This window comes from Lissotriton helveticus, chromosome 1_1 (assembly GCF_964261635.1).
Source record: "Lissotriton helveticus chromosome 1_1, aLisHel1.1, whole genome shotgun sequence".
Classification (NCBI taxonomy): domain Eukaryota; kingdom Metazoa; phylum Chordata; class Amphibia; order Caudata; family Salamandridae; genus Lissotriton; species Lissotriton helveticus.
This window is the reverse complement of record NC_136057.1, coordinates 1,356,382,054-1,356,403,412: the sequence shown is the minus strand read 5'-3', so window position 1 is coordinate 1,356,403,412 and position 21,359 is coordinate 1,356,382,054. Positions and strand designations below refer to the sequence as shown.

General features: G+C 46.4%; 1 protein-coding gene across 13 annotated transcripts in view; it reads left to right on the top strand.

Annotated features, from left to right (window-relative positions):
* Positions 1–21,359, top strand: part of TNRC6B (trinucleotide repeat containing adaptor 6B) — a 1,174,734-nt gene that overhangs the window by 1,100,094 nt on the left and 53,281 nt on the right. For all 13 annotated transcript variants that reach the window (XM_078683361.1, XM_078683372.1, XM_078683380.1 and 10 more), the window contains 2 exons: positions 10,218–10,439; positions 10,596–10,666. In XM_078683361.1, the coding sequence (XP_078539487.1) occupies positions 10,218–10,439; positions 10,596–10,666 (293 nt within the window). The remainder of the gene's footprint in view (positions 1–10,217; positions 10,440–10,595; positions 10,667–21,359) is intronic.

Below are 21,359 nucleotides of genomic sequence, written 5' to 3'. Positions count from 1 at the left end.
TTTAGGTGTAGTCGATACCGTAGGTTTCAGTTTCGGTTTCGATACGGGCTGCGCAGCAAGTATGTCCGTGGCCGGGCCTGAAGGCGGGGCCGTGGCTTGCGGTACGGGGTCTTGGGTAAGGCCGACAGGCGATCCCGTGACCCGATCTTGATCTTCGTAACCTTCGGGGCATAGCTCGTCCCCTGAGCTATCTTCCGCGGCCCCATAAATCTCTTCGACGTCCCCTACCTCGTCGACGTATTCAAGGCCTTGATCTACGACTCCGTCGTCGTCTTCCGGATCTGCCTCGACCTCCGTCTCGGGCGGGGAGATTTGAAGATGATGGCTCTGGTCCTCCTCTTCTCGGTCGCCGAAGATGTTTTCTGGAGCCGGGGCCGCTTGTCTGGCCTCAAGGCGCACCGCGCGCCGAAGCTTGAGTGTCTTCTTCGACCTGAATTTTGCGCAGGCCCTGCAGTTGTCTTCGTTATGGTCTGGTGAAAGGCATTTGTTACAGACCGGGTGCACGTCGATATGTGGGTATTTGGACCCACAGAGCGGACAGTACTTAAACGGACTCCGCTCCATGCTGGAAAGTTGCGTCGTGTCGCGATGAGAAGGCCTCGATGTCCGAAGAGTGCAAGCACTCCGTTGATTCCGACTCCAAGAGACGGAAGAACTCAAGACCGTGCGCAAACAATACCGACGCAAAGAATACAAGGCCTTTTGGCCGTAAAAAGTTAGTTTTTCTCGGTTCCGACAGAGACGTCGAGACCGCATCCGAACCCAATGGCGGAAAAAAACAATCTGGGGATGGAGCCGATGCCCATGCGCACTGTAGTCCAGGGGAGGAGCCACCTATCTCAGGATACTTCGAAGACTCTTCCAGGACAACAATGTGCGATCATCCGGACCCAACACTAGGCGGCGATCTATGCTATAGATATGAATGTCAGTAGCCCTACATGCCAAGAACAGATGCATACTGGTAAGTAGCATATTCGTTAATTTTAATTTCTGAATGAATTTATATACGTCCACTCGAGTTTGTAAAAAGTTGAAGTTGCTCTCAGGGCAATAGCTCAAACCCAAAGCCACCAGCTGTTTTTCAGCATCATTTAATTGGATTGGGACTTTCAAATCTGGGGGCCAGCATAATTCTTAAACCTCTAGGCACCCTGCCAGCCTCGTGGTACTTCGCTAGAGATTTGACTTCCCACCATTTTGTAAGTTTGCTTTTATTTTGTTTTTCCAGCAGTTTCAGTAAACTTCTAAGGTCCGGAATTTGTTCTGTTTTATCTGTCGGCGATGACTGGTAGATTGAGAAAAAGCTCTTCCTCTACTTTCTCCCTGTTTCTGAGCGTTTCGTCCGTCATTGCACTGCGCAATTCTTTCACTTGAATATTTCCTTGTTCAAACAATGTAAATCTTGTTTATGAACACATCGCGCAACTACTGGCACCTCCCAACCTGCTATCAATGATTATTCGGTAATGTTCCCGACTTACTGCAAACAATGCCGATGTCCTTCCAGGTCCTCCGGCCGGCCGAAACAACAGCACGTTGTATGCGGGACCCACAGGCGTAGTAATCAAGCAGTGGGGTGAACACAAAAAAAAACTCTACATGAGCTAACGATCTGATCCGGATTGACAACAGCGTTCAGCCTCAGAATAGGGAGGGGTCCGTTGGAGAGAAATCAAGCCGAGTTTCTCTGAATAACATCACGTTAAACTCCAAAACAGGCAAAATACGGAGAAACTGACACTTTGATGTGCTGAAGTTGCAGGTAATTATTTATTCAATTTTTTTCCAAGTGAATTGCTTGTGCAAGATAAGGAAAAGAAACGTTTCGACGATCCCAGTCGCCTTGTTCATAAAAACGCTAGTACATTGGACCCAACAGAAATTTAAACATACCCAAAACATCATGTGCTCGGCTGTCACCTGACTGGTGATGAACAGAGTAAACAGACTCCTGTTACTTTCTTCTTTCTGGACTCGGGAGAGGTATTATGTCGCCGTTTTCAGTGTAATTTGGTTGAAGAAGGAGGTCTCCATGGTCACCTCCATGATGACTCTTGTCCTTTCCCAGCTGGGCATGAAGTTTTATACGTTCCCTGTCGCGCAGAGTCCGTCTTGAAAACTTCTGGCAGTGGTAACACTGGTCAGGAGTGTGTGCGGATGGAAGACACACAATACACACAGAGTGTGGATCTGCCAGTGCCATCTTCTTGCCACAGGAAGGGCATTTCCTGAATAAAGCTTGCATTCTGACTGGAAAAATTAATGGTAAAACCACAAAACCAGTAGAATAAGCTGTTAAGCGTCAGAAAATGTTGAGTTTTCTGAGAAAAATACCAATTCAATCACTTTCAGTCAAAAGACTGAAGAGCTCAAGCTCCAGCTTCCTCACAGAAGGATCTGGAAAAAAGTACTGACCTAACTGCCATCTGTGGTGCATCATGGGAGCAAGGGGTCTCCTGCAGGTCTTAAAGGCATGGTACCCCTACTCTAATGCCTTAAAGGCAAGGTGTAATTTTTTCTTTGTTTCTTAGTACTCTGCTGTAGCCTACTGGCAAATGCCTGTAATTACAGGTGTTCTCTATGGCAATAAAGCATTGTTGTATGGCAATTGTTTAATGCATCCTCTATGGGTTGGGAAGGTATAGGTACTACAATGCAAACCTATGTAATTTCAGCATTTTTGCCATGTTGGAAACATTTTAGGCTGCATGTATATGTTTTCACATATATATAGTGTGTGTGTGTGTGTGTGTGTGTATATATATATATATATATATATATATATATGTATATGTATGTATGTATATGTATGTATATATGTGTGTGTGTATATATATATATGTGTGTGTATTTTCTATATGCTCCGGGATCCCGCACATGGGCGGGGATTATTCATAGATTATAACTTTGAGTATACCCCTGGATGAGAACTAGGATTACAGGTAAGTAACTAATCCTTACTCCAGTATTGGAGCTTTCATAGATTCGCATGCCTCAATCATTCCCTGTTCTCCTCCCTGTTTGGCTCCCACACTGATGAGGAGATGGCGAGGATGAAAGCAGAGTTAGACACTCTCAAGGCTGTGGGATTAGAAAAGAAAAAAGAGTTCAAGCGAAGATACAGACCCAACCAGTGCAAGGGCTACCAACAGAGGGTCCAAACCCCTCAGTGGTTCCAAAGCAAGAACCAAAGCAAGTCGCAGTTCCAAGGCCAAAAGTCAAACCGAGGTAGAGGAGATCATCAACAAGAATCCTCCAACACGGCCAGATCAGCAGGGAAGCAATGAACACAAGCTTCCTCTAGCACCGTTGCCTACTCCAGCAGCAGGAAGTGTTTCACATCATCTGAGAGAGTGATGCAACATAACAAAAGATCGGTGGGTGCTCGATATACTGTGCAATGGATACACGCTACGTTTTCGGGTGCCTCCAAAGGACATTCCTCCAAAAAGATCTCGCCCTCACCAGCTAAAGTTGCTTCGTCAGGAAGTGGTAACCCTTCTGCGAAAACAGGCCATAGAAGAGGTACCCCCTGCTCAGCGAGGGAAGGGAGTATATTCCAGGTACTTCCTTGTGCCAAAAAGAGATCAAGAGTACAACTTCAGTCCTATCCTAGACCTTCGATCGCTGAACAAAGTCATCTTGAAGGAGAAGTTTCGCATGTTGGCGCTTCCATCAAATATGTCCACATCTACAAGAAGGAGATTGGATGAGTTCGATGGATCTCCAAGATCCGTACTTCCACATACCAATCGTTCCACGTCATCGCAAGTACCTAAGATTCGTGGTCGGCAGCAGGCATTACCAGTTCAAGGTCTTGCCCTTCGGACTGAAATCTGCCCCACGAGTCTTTACCAAGTGCATGGCAGTGGTGGCGGCAGCTCTACACCGTAATGGTCTGTTTGTTTACCCTTACTTAGACGATTGGTTGTTGAAAGGACCATCCCCTCGGAAAGTAAGCAACGACTTTCAAGTTTGTTTGAATCTGCTTCACCGTTTGGGCCTTCCTTTGAACATAGAAAAATCGGTTCACCGGCCTACTCAGACGATCCATTATTTGGGCTCCACTCTGGATTCAAACATAGGAAGAGCGTTTCCTTCGGAGGAGAGACTTTTTTCAATGCAGCAAAAATGCGATGCTCTTCTCCAGACAGCTTAGCCAGCGGTCCGGCGAGTTGCATCTCTACTAAGGTTGATGGCTTTTTGCATCTTTCTCATTCCCAACGCCAGGCTGAGGATGAGACCTTTGCAACAGGATCTGGAGGACAAGTGAGATCAAGCATCAGGTCAGTGGGAAAACCAGATTGTGCTCTCTCAAGCAGGAAAGTCGTCCACTCTATGGTGGACTCGACCGAAGAACCTCTTGGTGGGAGTCACCTTCCATCAACCAGTTCCGGCACAGTCCCTGATCACGGATGCCTCTCTACAAGGATGGGGAGCACACATGGATTACCTGCAGACGCAGGGCCTGTGGTCCAGCAAGTAGCAGTCCTATCCTATAAACATGTTGGAGCTGCAAGCAGTCCGTCTAGCTCTAAAAGCTTTCCAGCCTTCGATCAAATCCAATTTGATTCTGATTCAAACAGACAACACGACCACCATGTATTATCTCAACAAACAGGGTGGTACACGCTCTCGCCCACTCTCCCTGGAAGCTCAAGCGATTTGGCACTGGCTTCTAGCCCGAGGCCTCTCCATCACGGCGGTGCACCTTCCATGGGGAGAAAAACGTGCGAGCAGACGCACTTAGTCAGCACTTCGAGATCAGCCAGACTGGGTGCTAAACGATGAAGTGGTGGCAGACATTTTCCATCAGTGGGGTCGACCGTCAATAGATTTGTTTGCAGACGACCAAACCAAAAAATGCTGCGCCTTCGCGTCCAGGGACGAGGCTGAATGCGCTTTTGATGGATTGGTCCGGAACATTTGCATACGCCTTTCCTCCCCTGCCTCTGATCCAGAAGATGGTGTCCAAGGTCATCCGATCCAACATGACGATAATTTTGATAGCTCCAGACGGCCTCGTCATTGGTGGTACCCAGACCTCAAGAGGCTACCTTAAAGATCGGACCTTCTGACCAAGATGGGCGGGAAGATTCTCCATCCCAGCCTTCCATTACTGAACTTGGCAGCATGGCTCCTGAGGTCCTGCAATATGGACACTTGAATCTACCGCAGGACTGTATGCACATTTTGAAGGAGGCAAAAAGACTGTCCACGAGGGCGTCGTATTCGTTTAAGTGGAAGAGATTCTACTTGTGGTGTGCACATAATCATTTTAATCCTACAACGGGGCAGGAGGAGGTAATCCTTCCTTACCTCCTTTACTTAACCATGGCAGGTTTGAAGTATTCATCAATTAGGGTGCACTTGGCGGCCATTACGGCCTACAGAAGGTCACCCTACCAGCCTTCCTATTTTCAACTGCAGGTGGTCAAGTATTTCCTACAGGGTTTGAAGAAGGTGTATCCGCCTGTTCGGCCTCCTTGGGAGTTAAATCTAGTCCTTTCCAGATTGATGGGTCCTCCCTTTGAGCCCATTCATAAAGCCACGCTGCAGCACTTGACATGGCAGACCGCTTTCCTAGTGGCAATAACAGCGCGCAGAGTAAGTGAGATCCAAGCGCTATGTGCCAAAGAACCATATACTGTGTTTCACCACAACAGGGTGATGTTAAGGACTCATCCTTCTCTTTTGCCAAAGGTTGTGTCTGATTTTCATGTTAACCATGTTTCATGTTTTCTGTCTTACCTCTTTCTGTTGTGTTATGTTTCTCCTTGTCTATGCGCCGGGACGCTCCTTGGCTGGAGTAGCTGTGCGCACAATAAATCATTATAACATAACATAACATAACATCTCTCTAACTTCCTTCTTTCCCAATCCGACTACTCCTGCGGAGAGGTCACTCCACTCCTTAGACCTTAAGAGAGTGCTCAAGTTCTATTTGGAGGGAACGGAGGCCATAAGGAAATCAGACCAATTGTTTTTAAATTATGGTGCCATGAGGACAGGCTCTCCAGCTTCCAAAAGGTCCATTTCAAGATCAATAGTGTCCTGTATTAGATTGTCCTACAAGTTGGCAAACAAACCCCTATTGTTTCCTCCTAAAGCACATTCCACAAGGGGGAAAGCGGCTACAGTAGCTTTCTTGCTTGACGTACCAATGGCAAAGTTTGCAAGGCAGCAACCTGGAGATCGGTACACACTTTCACATGGCATTACTGTCTTGAATCCGACTCCAGGGCAGATACCCAAGTAGGCCAAGCTTCCTTGAGGAGTCTGTTCAGATAATAAGATATCTGTGTTTTCAAGTTTGGTTATCTGAGCTTGATTGGTAATTCCTTTTTTTTCCTTTGCCCGCAGGTGGAAGAGGTAAGGCTAGCTATTCTATTCTAGTGCTTATGACTATTGATGAGGATCCCCTGGAAGAGAAGGATTAGTTATTTACCTGTAATCCTAGTTCTCTTCCAGGGGTATCCTCTTCAAAGTCATAAGCAACCCTCCCGCCTCCCCGGGCAAAGGAACTTTTGTTTAAAGAAATGTCAACTCTTTGTGCCCTGGCCTTTGGGTCACCGCAAAGAACAACTGACCTAACTGTCACCCCTGAGGCATGATGCGAAGCTGGGGGTCATGACGGTCTTAAAGGCACGGTGCCAGTTTATTTCTATGTTGCTATGGGTTCACTTTTCAGCTTTTCTATGCTATGTTTTCTACAATGCAGCCTGTGAGCTGTCAATGCTTTCAGTCCTATCTGAGGGATTGTTCTAAGTGCTAAGCATTAAAACAGTTTTCAACCATGCTTTGCTGTTGTTTTTTCCTGTTTTTAATGTATTGTTTATAATATACAGGGGAGTCCTTACAGCATTATTCAGCTCTAGTTTATGGAAGGCTGCATTTAAGTTTTATTATATATATATATATATATATAGATAGATAGGGATATATATATATATATGTATATATATATATATATATATATATATATATATATATAGATACATACATGTTTTCAGATATATAATTGTGTTTCCGGGGTCCAAGATAACCCTGGAAGAGAATTAGGATTACAGGTAAGTTACTAATCCTTCCCAACCTGCACACCCCTATAATACCCCTAAATCTAGTATTTAGGGGTGAACCTGAACCTTGCCTCCTCAGATTCGGGGAAGAGAGGAGGAGGACCGAAGAGCCATGCTTACCCAGGAAGGAGAAGAGGACTCCAACTGCCGTGGCCCCAGACCTTCCGGCCTGTCCCATCTACGACCTGCCTACAGAAAGAACCCCGGAGAGTCCAGTAGCCAGGAACCCCCAGTGCTTGGAGGACCTGCCCTCCAAGCTTCCTACAGACTGTCTCCCGAGAGCACCAGATTTGCTCAACCAAAGACTCTCCTCCAGAATCCGTATTCCGGCCAATCCGCGATTCGGCATCCAACGCCCACGGCCCGAGTTTAAGTGGCCCAACAACCCAAGGAGGTTTCCCCAGCGATCCTGACCTGGGATCTGGTGATCTCTGCCCACCCTCAAGCCCCCAGACGACGCCTGCAGCCTCAACCTGAAGGGTCTCCGCGACCGGACCTGGTAAGAAAAACCAATGCCAGAAGACACCCTTGTACCCGACACCCCAGGGGCTTGGGTGGTCCAACCAACGGTGTCCAGGCATCCCCCAGATCCCAACTTACCTCTCCAGCCCGTGGTCGCCTTCAGGAAGTCTACCTGGACCAGCCTGCAGCATCTTTTCGAAACCAAAGGTCTCCTTTGGAAAGCACAGGGTCCCCCATGTCCGTTTTGCACCCTGCACCCAGCTGCCCGAGTACCGCTGGTGGTGCAGCACCTGTGCTGATCGATGGCACCTGTGCTGATCGATGGCACCTGCGCTGATCCATGGCACCTGCAGTGCTGACCTTAACCCCAGGAGCTTTGCTCCCACAACCGAGTGGCCTGCTCATCAGCAATCCCCAAACGACGGGGATTGGCATAGTATATGGTGCACACTTATTTAACTGAAGTACCCTGCACTAATCCAGACAACCCTTATGGTGATTTTAGTGGTGTTAGGTAACCATAGAAATCGCTTTTAGTTGTGGAGAGAAGCCTCCATTCTTAGTCCAGAAAGAGTGTTAAGCAGCTTGTTTTACCAGAACTAATCATGTAGAGTAGATTAAATGAAAAAGAACCACACAGTATAGTTATAAAAAAAGTTATATTTATTATACACACTCACGAACACATTGGTATATCTCCTATCCGGAGATATCAACACAATACACACTATTTCAAAAGAAGAACAGGTAAGGAGCACAAATACGCAGTGATTTCATGGGGGAGACCAAACCATATACTAATAAAGTGGAATGCGAACTGCGACCGAATTAGAGATTTTACCCAGAAAACTTATAAGAGCTGGGGACCCAAGGTATGTACACAGGAACCCCACGGAGGCTGTGTGCAGAGTGGAAACACAGCCGCGTACTCAATGCAAGTCGGTGTGGAAGTTGCTGTTGCAGTTTTGAAGATGAACCCTTTCCAGTGCATCCTGAAGCAACCCGGTGAAAGATGGCAGGTTGGAGAGTCACCCCACCTGTAGATACCCCAGGAACCATGATACCTGCACCAGGGAAGCCGTTTGCATTGGTGCGAAGTGATGTCAGAAATCACCGTAGACCAATATGGAGGACTAAAGTGAAGATGCAGCTGGAGAAGAAGGTGAAAGAGTCTGGTGGAATCCAAGATGGATTCTTGAAGAGAAGTACCTGCACAGTGACTGGGGTCCTGATTAGCAGGATCCCAGTCAAACTAGTCAGAAAACAGAATGACATCAAGCAAAAAGTGGGGGTAATCATTAAAGCAGATTCTACTTTGATGCAACCCCTTAGCCCTATTGGCTTACATAGGGCCCCTGCACCAGGCTGCCCCAGTGCAGCTGGTGGTGCAACTCGAGTGCTTATCTAGACCTTGGGGAACCTTGGTCCTAACCCCCAAAACTCACCCTCGTAAGTCATGTACTTACCTTTGAAACTGCTAACACTTTTTTTTCCCATAGGAACCCATGTAAAGAAATGTTGGGCCTAAAAAATGTTTTGAACTGTGTATGAAGAAAAGATAATTTGATTGCAAAGTATAAAAAGTCGTACTTACCTTGTATTTAGAGATCCTAAGGTGTAGTATCTAGGCATACCTCCCCCAGTACTCAGAGTAATCCTAGAGTAACTACAAAGTAATCTGAAAGTACTTACTGTATAATACAAACTGTATTTCAAGTGATACAAACTTGTAATGTCTGCAGTTTCAAGCACAACTTCATTTCCTTGAACAGTCTTGCATTTGAAAGTATCTTTTGCTCATCTGTGCAAAGTCCTGCTTGGCTCCAAAATAAAACATAAGTATACCTTTTTATACTTAGCTAATTGGTTTGGATTCTGTCTTTAAGTGTGTTACAGCCCTTTATTTGGTGAATACAAGAAATGCTTAACACACCCTCTGGATAAGCATAACTTCTCACCCACACCACCACAAAGAGAGCTGTTAGCACTTACCTAATTTAGCCTCTGCAATACCTCTGGAGACTCCCTGGACTCTGTGCACACTATACTTTACTTTGGTATAGTATATGTTGAGCCAGCTTCCTACAGTGGACATATCGGTTTAAGCCTCTGAACTACCTCTCATGGACTATTGATTGAAGGGGTATAGGGATGTTAGCAACCTAGGTGAGGGAAGACCAGATGTTTGAAACTTTTTCAGGGAAATGAGCGCTAATTTGGAATGGGCTTATATTCCTCTGTCTGCACCTGCTGTTTGACGTAAATCCATACCATAACCTACACAGACAGTTTGCTAGCAGTGAGTCTTATTTGACTCCTATGGGTGCACATGTGGTGTCTGGTTCCCAGGAAGCATGGACCACTCAATGGGGTGTACTCTAGGCAGGCTTCATCATTCTTAAAGCCAGCGTATTTGGCTGCTCATGAGAAAACAACGGTATTTGAGGAGTGCCTGCACACAAGGAGTGTGAATCACCTAGGTGTGTGAAATGTAGAGCTCTGTAATAGAGGTCCTCTTATAAGGTGTATCTTGTTCTTCCTTCAGAAAGGAAGATGTAATTAAACCGTTTAGCATATGTAGTCTTTCAACCTCTTATGCTATCCTTGTATGTAAATGGAACTTACCTCTTCCAAAACACTAATGGTTTTTTCACACCCATTGCCCCCGTTCAGCAAAGTTCACAGACTACAAATCCACGTGGACACCAGATCCCATAGGACCCAATCCAGCTCATCTCTCCCACAAGATGTGGAAAAGCCAGATGTCCAGGAACACTACAGGACTGCCCCGCCCACCTCCAGGCTTGAGCAATCCGAAGCCCTCCTCACCCTGGAACAGCACAGCCCCCCGATCTGTCAGAGGTTGGGGTGGCCAGGAGTCGAGGTTTGCCTCTGGTAAGGAGCTGATTACTCCTTGGGGATGACACGGGGAAGGTGTCTTTGAGTTGGCATTATGTGAAGTGGTTTATTTTGATCACCACAGAACCCCCCATTGTTATACTTTCCATATTTTATTGCATTTAACATTTTGGCTTGTCTCCCTTTCTGCAGCCTCTTCCTGGAGTGACGGTGGTGGCGTTCGTCCTAGCTATTGGCTGGTCCTTCACAATCTAACTCCACAGGTATATTTTCCAAGTATTAGGCATTTATTCCATGAGCTATGTATTCCTGCTAGTAGCTCTGTAAGAGGAACGCCAGTCTGGTGCTTTCGGCAGTGAGTTCCAAGGAGGTCTGTATGATTCCTGCCATATCGCTTATGTGGATTGCAGTTACTTCAGTCTCCTCTTTTGATTAATATTGTGTTGGTAAAGGAATTATTTTTTTTAAGCCTGCAGCGGCTAGAGGTGTAAACAAGGTACACATAAAAAATATAATCTCTCTCTACAGTACCCGTCTTGTATATGCTCACATGTGGAATCTGATTCCTTAATGGTGGCAATTAAACCCAAAATGGCACTAACTTCTTGAGGGAAAGGCCCACCCCCCTGAAATTGATCTTAACCCTTTCCGTGCTGCGCGAATTATCGCTCCCTGCGAGGGTTTTATTGAGTGGGTGGGATTCGTATGGCCCCCGGCTGTCGGAGGCACACACCGTGACGTCTCCGAAGCACACAAGGGGTTAAAGTCTAGATCAGTGGAAAGTGGAAAGGAAGACAGCAGCGCATGGCTAATTACAAACTCCAGTGTACTATTGAATAGATACATCCACAAACAAAAGGAGGAGATGTAGGACTTAATTTAACTACTACCAGTGGAGTATCATAAGAGAGAAAAATCCTAGGTGCATGAAGAAAAAAACTATTATCAACACTTAAAGACTTCCCAATATGGAGCTAATACAGCTAGAAAAGGCAGCATTTCTTAAAGACAGCATGGCAGGAAAAGGCTGTTAAAAGATCAATAATACATTGACATGCCCGTTATTGTATTGTAATTGCATTTATATAGCGCTTACTAACCTGACGAGGTGTTGAAGCTCTTTTTTTGGCGAGTATACTCCGTAACCCATAAAGGATTAGTGGTGAATTAGTATAGTGAAATATGAAAGTAATTTGAGTGGTGGGTAGTAGTCAGTAATTTGGATTGATTAGGGTAGCGGAGGGATGGGAGTGGGGAAAAGGTTTGGATTTATATAGTGCTTGCTCCCCCTGATGAGGTGTTGAAGTACTTTTCGGCAAGTAGCACGCTACTCTGGGACCCATAGAGGATTAGTGGTGAATTGGTATAGTGAAATATGAAATTTGAGAAGTTGACGCGTTAGTCTGTTATTTTAATAGAAAGAATAGTGGAGGGATATAAGAGTGAAGGATTTAGGTTTTTTTGTGGGTTTTGTTTTGGAGGTCATAGCAGTAGGAAGAGACTTGGGATGAGCAAAAATGGATGTGGAGCGGAAGGGTCAGAGGGAAGAGTTTAGAAAGGCTTGTTTTGGGGGATCGGTATAGTAAATCGGTGTCAGATGTTGCAAGGAGGGGTAGAGTAGGGGAGAGTCTAGAAAGGGTGATTTTGGGGATCATAGTAGCAGTATGGGGTTTGGGATGAATGAGAGAATGGATGTAAAGGATGTATTTATAGAAGTATATGGTGAGAAATAGGGTAGTGCACTGGAAAGAGAAGTAGTAAGAGGTTTGAGATGAGTCAGAGTTGAAGTAGAAGATATATTGAGAGAGGTATAGGGTGAGAATAGGGTAGTGCATAGGATATGCTGAATTAGAAGAAAGTAATAAATATATAGATCCATAAGTACATGGAAAGTATATAGATGCATAAAGGAAGTAAGTATATATAGATTAAAGATATTGATAGAGGTATAGGATGAGAAATAGCGTAGTGCATTGGAAAGGATAGTAGATAGAGGTTTGAGAAGAGTCTGCGAGCTGGGGTCGAGGATATATTAAGAGGCATAGGGTGTGAAATAGAGTATTTTCATTGTATGCTTTTCTAAGCGAAAAGGAATAAATATATAGATCCAAGTACATGGAAGAAATATAGATGCATAAAGTAGGTAAGTAGATGTAGATTAAAATGAATTAGATAAACTCTGCTTTTCAAGCGTTGTACTTAAAAAAGTATATTTATTTTTATAAACATAATTATTCTACATGTTTATACAAAGCAATACACATATATAGGTACATATCTATAATAAAAATAAATGCTTATATACATAGTGATATGCTGTACATTTGTTTGTGGATGGTGCTTCTGTGTGGAAGAGCCAATTCTTGAGTAGTTTTCTGAAGTAAGGTGGTCGTCTGTGGAGCTTAAAGAGTTCCATAGTTTTGCTGCTGGTTTGGCTGCTTGACAGAGAAGGATATGCCACCCATGGTTTTTTTCTTGTATATTGGGATTTTAAGGTGAGGTGCCACTCTAGAGCAGAGGTTCCTTTGTTGAATGCGTCTGGTGATTTTATTCCTGATGAAGAGCGGTCCCATTCTTTGTATCGCTTTGTGGATGATACTAAGAGCTTGAACGTGGATCTTCTGGCAACCAGCAACCAATGCATGGCTTTCAAGGCAGGGGAGATGTGGTCTCATGGTTTGATATGCAAGAGTAGTCCCCCCCCTCCCCCCACCCCCCTCGGGTGTTCTTGACCCACCATTTGGTGGTAAATCCATCTCCCATTGTGACATCAGATGGCACCCTGGATGTTCCTGTGCATGTTCGCCATCTTCAGATAAGACCGAAGACGTCTGACAGAATCTTTGGAAAAACCAAAGATAAACACTGGAGACCACTCAAGGAACAGAAGAACAGACAGAGAAGGGGAGCCTTCTCAATCCCCAATTGAATACCCCACAGTAAAATCTGTGTGGCTGGAGAATGAAGAGAGGAGAGGTTCAGGGAAAATTAAATTCTGCCTGACTGCCACCACAAGTTTTGCGCGGAGGGATCAACACGAGGTCTGCAATCTGTGCCTGCTGAAAGACATATGGATGAAGAATGCGAAACCAGCACCAAATTTGTGCCAAAACACTCTAGGTACGACTCCAACAAAAAATAGTACACCATGCCATGGCTAGCACCCACAGAACACAAGAAAGAACTTGGTCTATCCAGTGAAAGTGAGAACATTGAGAACGCCAAACCAGCGCAGGGAGGGGAGTTGGATCCTGAAGTCACCACAGCCAATGTATAAAGAGTGACGCGCAGAAAAAGGTGCCGAGAAAAAAAAACCGCCGAAGGTAACCGGACCACTGAAAAACTCTGACATTAAGTCCGCAGACTCCAAGTCCTGGAAAGCAGCCTCATCGTCGCAACACCTTGTGATTGAAGTACAAACCATCCGCACAGGGCCCCAAATACATCAAGGGTAGTGTCCCAGCGGATTCTATCTTTGTGATAGCCACAAGAAATAGAAACAGCGCCCCCACATTAACAGGGCATATAGAGGGTTCCTTCAAGGGAGGCAGAGAGGGAGAGTAACAGACTGGATCTGGTGGGCAGGAAGATGCAGAGAGCGGCAGCCACACAATGGGTGGTAGCCATCTCCAATTTGCTCCTTATCCATTAAGGCCACCAGCAGTGGTACAAGATCTAAGGACTGATACAACGCCTCCCAGAGGAGTTAAGCAAGAGAGCCAAGGCCATAGTCCAGGAGGGAAAAACCATCATTAACGTCTGCCTCAAATCGGCTCTGGATTCTGAAATCACATCCAGCAGACAGATGTGTTTGGGCACCACACTCAGGAGACAGGCCTGCTTGAGTGTCTCAGGCTACAAACCGGAGGTACAGACATTGGTGATCAATATGCATTTCACTGGCGAGACCCTTTTTGGACAGGCAGATAAAGCACTACAACAAATAAAAAAAGATAATGACACTGCAAAGTCCACAGGGTCACTGCAGATCAAAGGGACTTTTAGAAGAGGAGGAGCAGCTGCCAGAAGATCAGCAGGCAGGGCTTGCTTTTCTTATAGCCAACAACGCCAGCAACAAAGCTTTACTCATCAGGTATCACAGCAGCCGACACACCAGCAAGGCAGCCCTTTTGAAGAAGGCCAAGAAGAAGAGGCTAACTCCCAAGAGGAGGGGTTTTAACAAGCAGTGACTCACCCGCCCCACAACAGGACAACAGTGGGGGGCAGAATAGGAGGGTTTCTCAATAAAGTTAAGGTCAATTACCTCAGACAACTGAATTCTAAAGGTAATAAGACATGGCTCCAGGATAGAATTCGCCAAACCTCTGCTGAATGTCTCTACAAGGACAAAAACCTTAAAGGTACAGGAACTCACACAATTGCGAAAAGAATTCATAGAAGCCACCCAAAAAGAGGCATATAGAGGGTTCCTTCAAGGGAGGCAGGCAGTGGCATCTACTCACCATTCTTCCTAGTACCAAAACAAGACTTAACATTGAGGCCCATCCTGGACCTCAGGTAATTTTAAAAAGTTCATATGGACACAACACTCAAAAATGACAACACTATAAGAGGTAATCCCTCTCCTTGGAAGAGAGATTACATGGCCACCTTGGATCTAAAGGACTCCTACCTGCACATACCAATAAACCAGAGACACAAGTTATCTCAGACTCTGAAATGGTAGCCTATTCTGTCCGGACAGGCTACACTACCAGTTCAGAGTTCTACCATTTGGCATAAAATGTTATGTTAATTGATATTTGCATGTTGCGTAATCACCAACGGTCTCTTAGCACTTATGAGAGAATAGCTAAACCCTACCAGCGGTTATCTGTCAGTGCGCCTGGTCAGAGAATGAGCAGAGCAATTCACATCAAGGATGTTTACAAAATGTCTAGAGAAAGTAGCAGCACGCTTGAGATGACAAGTTATCCGTATCTACCCATACGTAGATAATTGGCGAGTACAGTCAAAGCAAAAAAGCCACCAAGACATACAAACAGTAATCACAACGATACAGTGCCTTGGGTTCACCATAAACCACAAGAAGCTTAACTGAAATAGGTGAAATTATTCCTGGGAGCAACCCTGGATTCAAGAACAGGGCGGTCTATTGGATAACATTGAGCGCCCGACTGCTCAAAAGCACCCTGCACCCAGCCGCCCGAGTACCGCTGGCCGTGCCACCTTTGTCCTATCCTGCTTCCCCCTTTACCCTATCCTGCTTCCCCCTTTACCCTATCCTGCTTCCCCCTTTGCCCTGAGAAAGTGACCAGGAGCCCAGCTCCCACAGCCGCGTGGCCTGCTAGCCAGCAGCCACCAACCGGAGGCCCCCTGTCCCCCATTGTATAACATTGGGCCTAACTACCTCTGCACCAGGCCACCCCTGCGCCACTGAGGGTGAACCAACTGTACCTGCCTGACCCTAGGGGACCCCCGAGTCTATGCCCAGAACCACAACTTCACCGGTCGTGTACTCACCAGGAAACTGGTAACTAACTTACCTGCCATTGAATCACATTGACTGGTCTGACTCGAAAAAGCTTCTAACTGTCTACTTGCCCCAGTATTGGAACTTTCATAGATTCCCATGCTTTTGTATCCTTCCCCGTCGTCGGAATGGGAGTCTCGGTAACAAAAAGAACGTAGGAGTAGGCACAAAAGAGAAAGAAAAAAGGCCTAGGCCTCATTCCCTTTTGTAGCCCATCACTCTCTTTGTGTAAAAGAGACCAAACTTAGGCATCAGTCAATCAGAAGAGCCTCACCCCTTAGAACCCTCCTGAGGGAACCTCAGAGCCTCAGATTTTCTACCGCATGTTGTGCTTAGGGAGTCTCCTTTGAGCTCTGCTCAATCTACTCATCAGGAGTTTATTCTTCAACATTTTTCTTCAGTTTTCTCTTCAGTTTGTCTTCTGATCCTTCCAGGATGTCCGACAAGAAGAAAGCCCTTTTCAAGCCATGTTCCACCTGTGGTAAGAAAAGGCATTTCATTGAGGATAAGCATAAGGATTGCATCTACTGCCTCTATCCTGACCACAAGGCTGCGGACTGTAAGATCTGCCGCACCTTTTCAACTAAGACCCTCCGGGACAGTGAGGGTAAGCTTCTGACATGGCTCCAGAAGTTGAAATCCAGGAAGGATACTGTCTCCAGTGACAGTAAGGATTCGGCATCGGCATCTTCCTCAAGAAGGTCAGTGAAAAGGGGTAGGGGTTCCCCTTCTCCTTCTGTGGAGCGTCCTTCTAAGGCCTCAAAAAAGACCCCCAGTGAGTCTGAGAGCCAGGGTTCAGGCAAATCTCCTCACTAAGGTGAAAAGGAGAGGGTAGGACCATCTACGCCTTCTGAAGGGTTGAAGACTGATCCAGCCTTTAAGAAGCCCTCTTCCCATTCTTCTGACAGAAGTTCCAAGTCGACGAAGAAGGCGTCGTCGACGGAGGCTCCGTCGACGAAGAAATTGAAACAGAGGCTGAAACTGGTTCCGTCGACAGGACAATCGTCGACGACCGATACAGCAGCGTCGACGAGGGACTCGCCGACGACGGCATTGTCGACTAGGGCGTCGACAACGACCGCATCGTGGACGAGGGTGTTGACGTCGTCGACGACAGTGTCGACAACGAGGTCAACTACTATGGCGAGAACCTCGACGACAGCAACATTGAAGACGACGACGCGACGGTCATCTCGTCGCCGAGTGTTTTTGTGTCGACGAAGCCGACGACACATACTCCGTCGACTAAGCAGACGACGGCTGCATTCTCAATTCCATCATCGACGGGACCGTCGACGATTTTGTCATCGGAAAAGAGGATCACAATTTCCATGACCAGGATTGCCCCGGACATGACATCTCCAAGGAGGGTAACCCCTTTTCCTCCAGCTCTACTGTTCGATGAGGATGAGTCCGAAGAGGAGGATCAGGACTCATATGGCTATGCCAACAGCCCCTCTCAACTGCTGGTTAAATGCCAGGTAAAGGACTCGGACGGAGGATATGACCAAGAGGAGGGCTATGAACGTCATGCTTCCTAACCACAGCAATAATCTGGTCAAGAGATGGTTACTGTACCATCATCTTTCCTACAGGACCTGCATAAAATGCTGCAAGATTATAAGTCTAAGGCTGCACAGCCTGCTCCTGTGGCGCACGGCATGCCAGTCATGGCACCGGCCTCAACGGCTGTTGCTGTATCACCACCTCAGGTGTCTCTTCAGCCACTGACATCGACTCCACGGGAGCCTTCCAGACCTTCTGACAATCATGATTCCTCATATGAGGATCATAATTCGGAGGGTAGAGATGATCAGGCCTCTGAGTGGGATGATTACGTCATTCCGGACCCTCCATCTCCGGATCCGGTGGATTCTCCACCTGCAGATATCGGAGGTTTTCATCAGCTGATGGAAAGAGCGACTGGAAGATTCAAACTGACAATGCCTGCGCTGTCCTCAGAGTGTTTCTTGTACGATTTCGAGGAACCTTACAGAAGAACAACAAGATCCATTCCAATAGTGCAACATTTCTGGGATGAGGGCATTAAGGCTATGAAAAATCCAGCGACGGTGGTCCCTGTGATATCGCGTCTAGATAAAAGAAGTACAAGGAGCCTGATGATGGTCCAGCTGCCTTGACAGGCCACCCGAAACCGGACTCAGTAATTTCCCAGGCGGCGCAGAGAAAATCCCGCAACCCCTCTGCTCCTTTAACAACTCCTCCGGACAAAGGGGGAAGGAGATTGGACAATGCCGGTAAGAGATTCTCGTCCATGGCGAGTCTTCTTGTGCGGGCAGCTAATGCCCTAGCAATATTGGGCAGATATGACCGTCAGCTTTGGTGTGATGTCGCACCGTTCCTGGACCAGCTACCTCCAGAAGCGAAAGCAGAAGCAAGGAAGGTCTTGCAAGAGGGGGAGGCGACATCGATGGAGGTCATTGACTGTGCCATGGACATTGCCACAACAGCATTTCGTTCTTTGGCGGGAGCTGCGGTCCTTCGTCGCCAGGGGTGGCTGAAGGCAACCTGGTTTCGACCCGAGATCCAAAATAAAGTCCTGGATCTTCCATTTGATGGAGAGGCACTGTTCGGGAAACTGATTGATGACACTCTCCAAGACATCAAATAAGACACTGAGACCGCAAGATCCTTGGGTACGCTCCAGTACCGTAAGACACCTTTTAAAGGATCCAGGGGTAAGAGTACGAACTACAGAGGATCTTACCAACAGCAAAGATACTCTTCCTATGGTTCAAGTTCACAGCAGTGCCGCCATCCTTACCAACAAAGGCAGGGCCAATCCTCCAGTTACTCAAGGCCTAACAACAGAGGAAAGCAGGCTCGCCAGGGACGCGATGCGTCCAAGCGCCAATAGCGGCCTCCTGGCTATTCCTACTGGACCCTCCTCCAAGAAGTCATCAGTTGGAGGCAGGGTATCAAAATACCTTCAGAATTGGTCCAAGATAACATCGGTCCGTTGGGTGCTCAACATCATTCGAAAGGGCCATACCTTGGAATTCACCCAAATCCCACCAACAAAGCACCCTGCAGCCGTTCCATCGAAACACCTACGTCTTCTGAGGCTCGAAGTTCATCAAATGCTCCTCAAGGGGGCTATAGAGCCGGTTCCCTCCGACCAAAGAGGATAGGGATTCTATTCCAGGTTCTTCCTGGTCAGGAAGACGTTAGAGAAATGGCGCCCCATTCTAGATCTCAGGGAGCTCAACACCTATCTCATTTCCCTATCTTTCCGGATGGTTTCCCTTCAAGACATCCTGAGGTTGATCAATCCGGGGGATTTCATGGCCACTCTCGATCTCGAGCATGCATACTTTCATGTACCGATTCACCCAGCACACAGAAGGTATTATGCAAGCAGGCTTCACCACCGCGGATAATTGGGGAATGCGCTTTCGACAGCAGGATGATCCTGATAGCCCCTGCTTGGCCGAGACAGTTCTGGTACACGGAGCTCCATCTGTTGTCGCTAGCTCCGCCTCTTCCCTTGAGGCTTGTTCCAGACCTACTCACAATGTCAGAAGGACAGGTTGGGCATCCAGATCCACAGTCATTACACCTGACAGCATGGCTCTTGAGCAGCGAGAATTTATGAATCTCCTCATCTCGACCGAAATTAAAGAAGTCCTCTCCCAAGCGAGAGTCCCTTCCACAAACGAGACTTACCGCCTCAAATGGAAGAGATTTTGCATTTAGTGCAGGAGAGAGAAGATTGACCCTTTTTCTTCAAAACCTCATCAGCTTCTGCCTTATCTCTTGTCCTTGGCTAAGTCTGGGCTGGCCCATTCTTCTATAAGGGTACACTTGGCAGCAATTTCAAGATACAGATGGTCGGAGTCCGGACCTTGTTTGTGGTCTTCCAGAATTATTAAGCAGTTTCTAAAAGGCTTGTTTATGTCTATCCACCAGTGAGACCTCCGCCTCCTACTTGGCACCTGAATCTCGTCCTTACTGAACTCATGAAGTCATTTTGAGCCTATTCATCGTTCAGACCTGAAGTTCCTGTCATGGAAATTGGCTCTCCTTCTTGCCCTCACATCGGCATGGCGTGTTGGGGAATAACAGGCTCTCACAATCCAAGAGCCTTTTCTACAATTCAAAAGAAACACAGTTGTCTTGAGAGCCAACCCAAAGTTCATACCCAAAGTACCCTCGGACTTCCACTTGAACGAGCCGGTTATTCCTAAGGCTTTCTTTCCTCACCCGGCTACACCAGCGGAGAGATCGCTACATTCTCTGGATGTGCAGCGATGATTGAAATTCTATTTGGCTCGCACCAAGGGATTTCGGAAATCCTCACAATAATTTTGATCGCTTTTGGTGGTCTGAGAAAGGGTCTCTCGCTGTCAAAGCAGGGAATTGCAAGATGGATTACCAGTGCCATCCTACATTGCTATTCTGCAACAAGTAAACCACTGACAGGCAGGGTTTGGGCACATTCCACAAGATCAGTGGCATCTTCAACAGCCCTCTTCGTGGGGGTACAGATACAGGACATTTGCAGAGCTGCTACCTGGAGCAGTGTCCACACCTTTACTAAGCATTACTGCTTGGACTCCTTGCAACAAGAAGATACTGCAGTGGGCCAGGCAGTCCTGAGGAACCTCTTCCACTAATTGGTGAGCTTTTCTTTCTATCCCACCTTCCGTAATTTTGAACATTTTGTATCTTTGTCATGTTGGCTTTGCAATGTATACTATGACACAAAATGTGGGGTTTTTATTGCTAACTGCTTGCTACTCTGATACAAAAGCATGGGAATCTATGAAAGTTCCAATATTGGGGCAAGAAAACAAGTTACTTACCTGTAACTTTAGTTCCCCAGTATTGGTAACTTTCATAGATTCCCATGCGCCCGCCCACCTCCCCGAGGAAAGCTCAGCCTTCAGCAGAAATGGTGGCTACACACAACGGCTACGAAAATCTGAGGCTCTGAGCTTCCTGCAGGAGGGTTCTAAGGGGTGAGGCACTTCTGATTGGCTGATGCCTAAGTTTGGTCCCTTTTACACAAAGAGCGTGATGGGCTACAAAAGGGAATGAGGCCTAGGCCTTTTTTCTTTCTCTTTTGTGCCTACTGCTATGTTATTTTTGTTACCGAGACTCCCATTCCGACGACGGGTAATGATACAAAAGCATGGGAATCTATGAAAGTTACCAATACTGGGGAACTAAAGTTACAGGTAAGTAACTTGTTTTCTTTTGAAAACTTGTAATAATCACATAAAATCATCCGAATTACAAAATACTCACCTGTGATCAGGAGAGGAGCCAGTACTGTACCTTGTAGCCCAAAACGCAAAAGTAATCCCTAGCGGGTTTACTAGTAACTTGTATTTTCTCCATAGGAATCCATTGTCTGCTTTTCTATGAAATTTCTTCTGTCTACTTTTGAAAACTAGAAATATTCTTTAAAAATCATACGAAATACTGAAACGTAATTA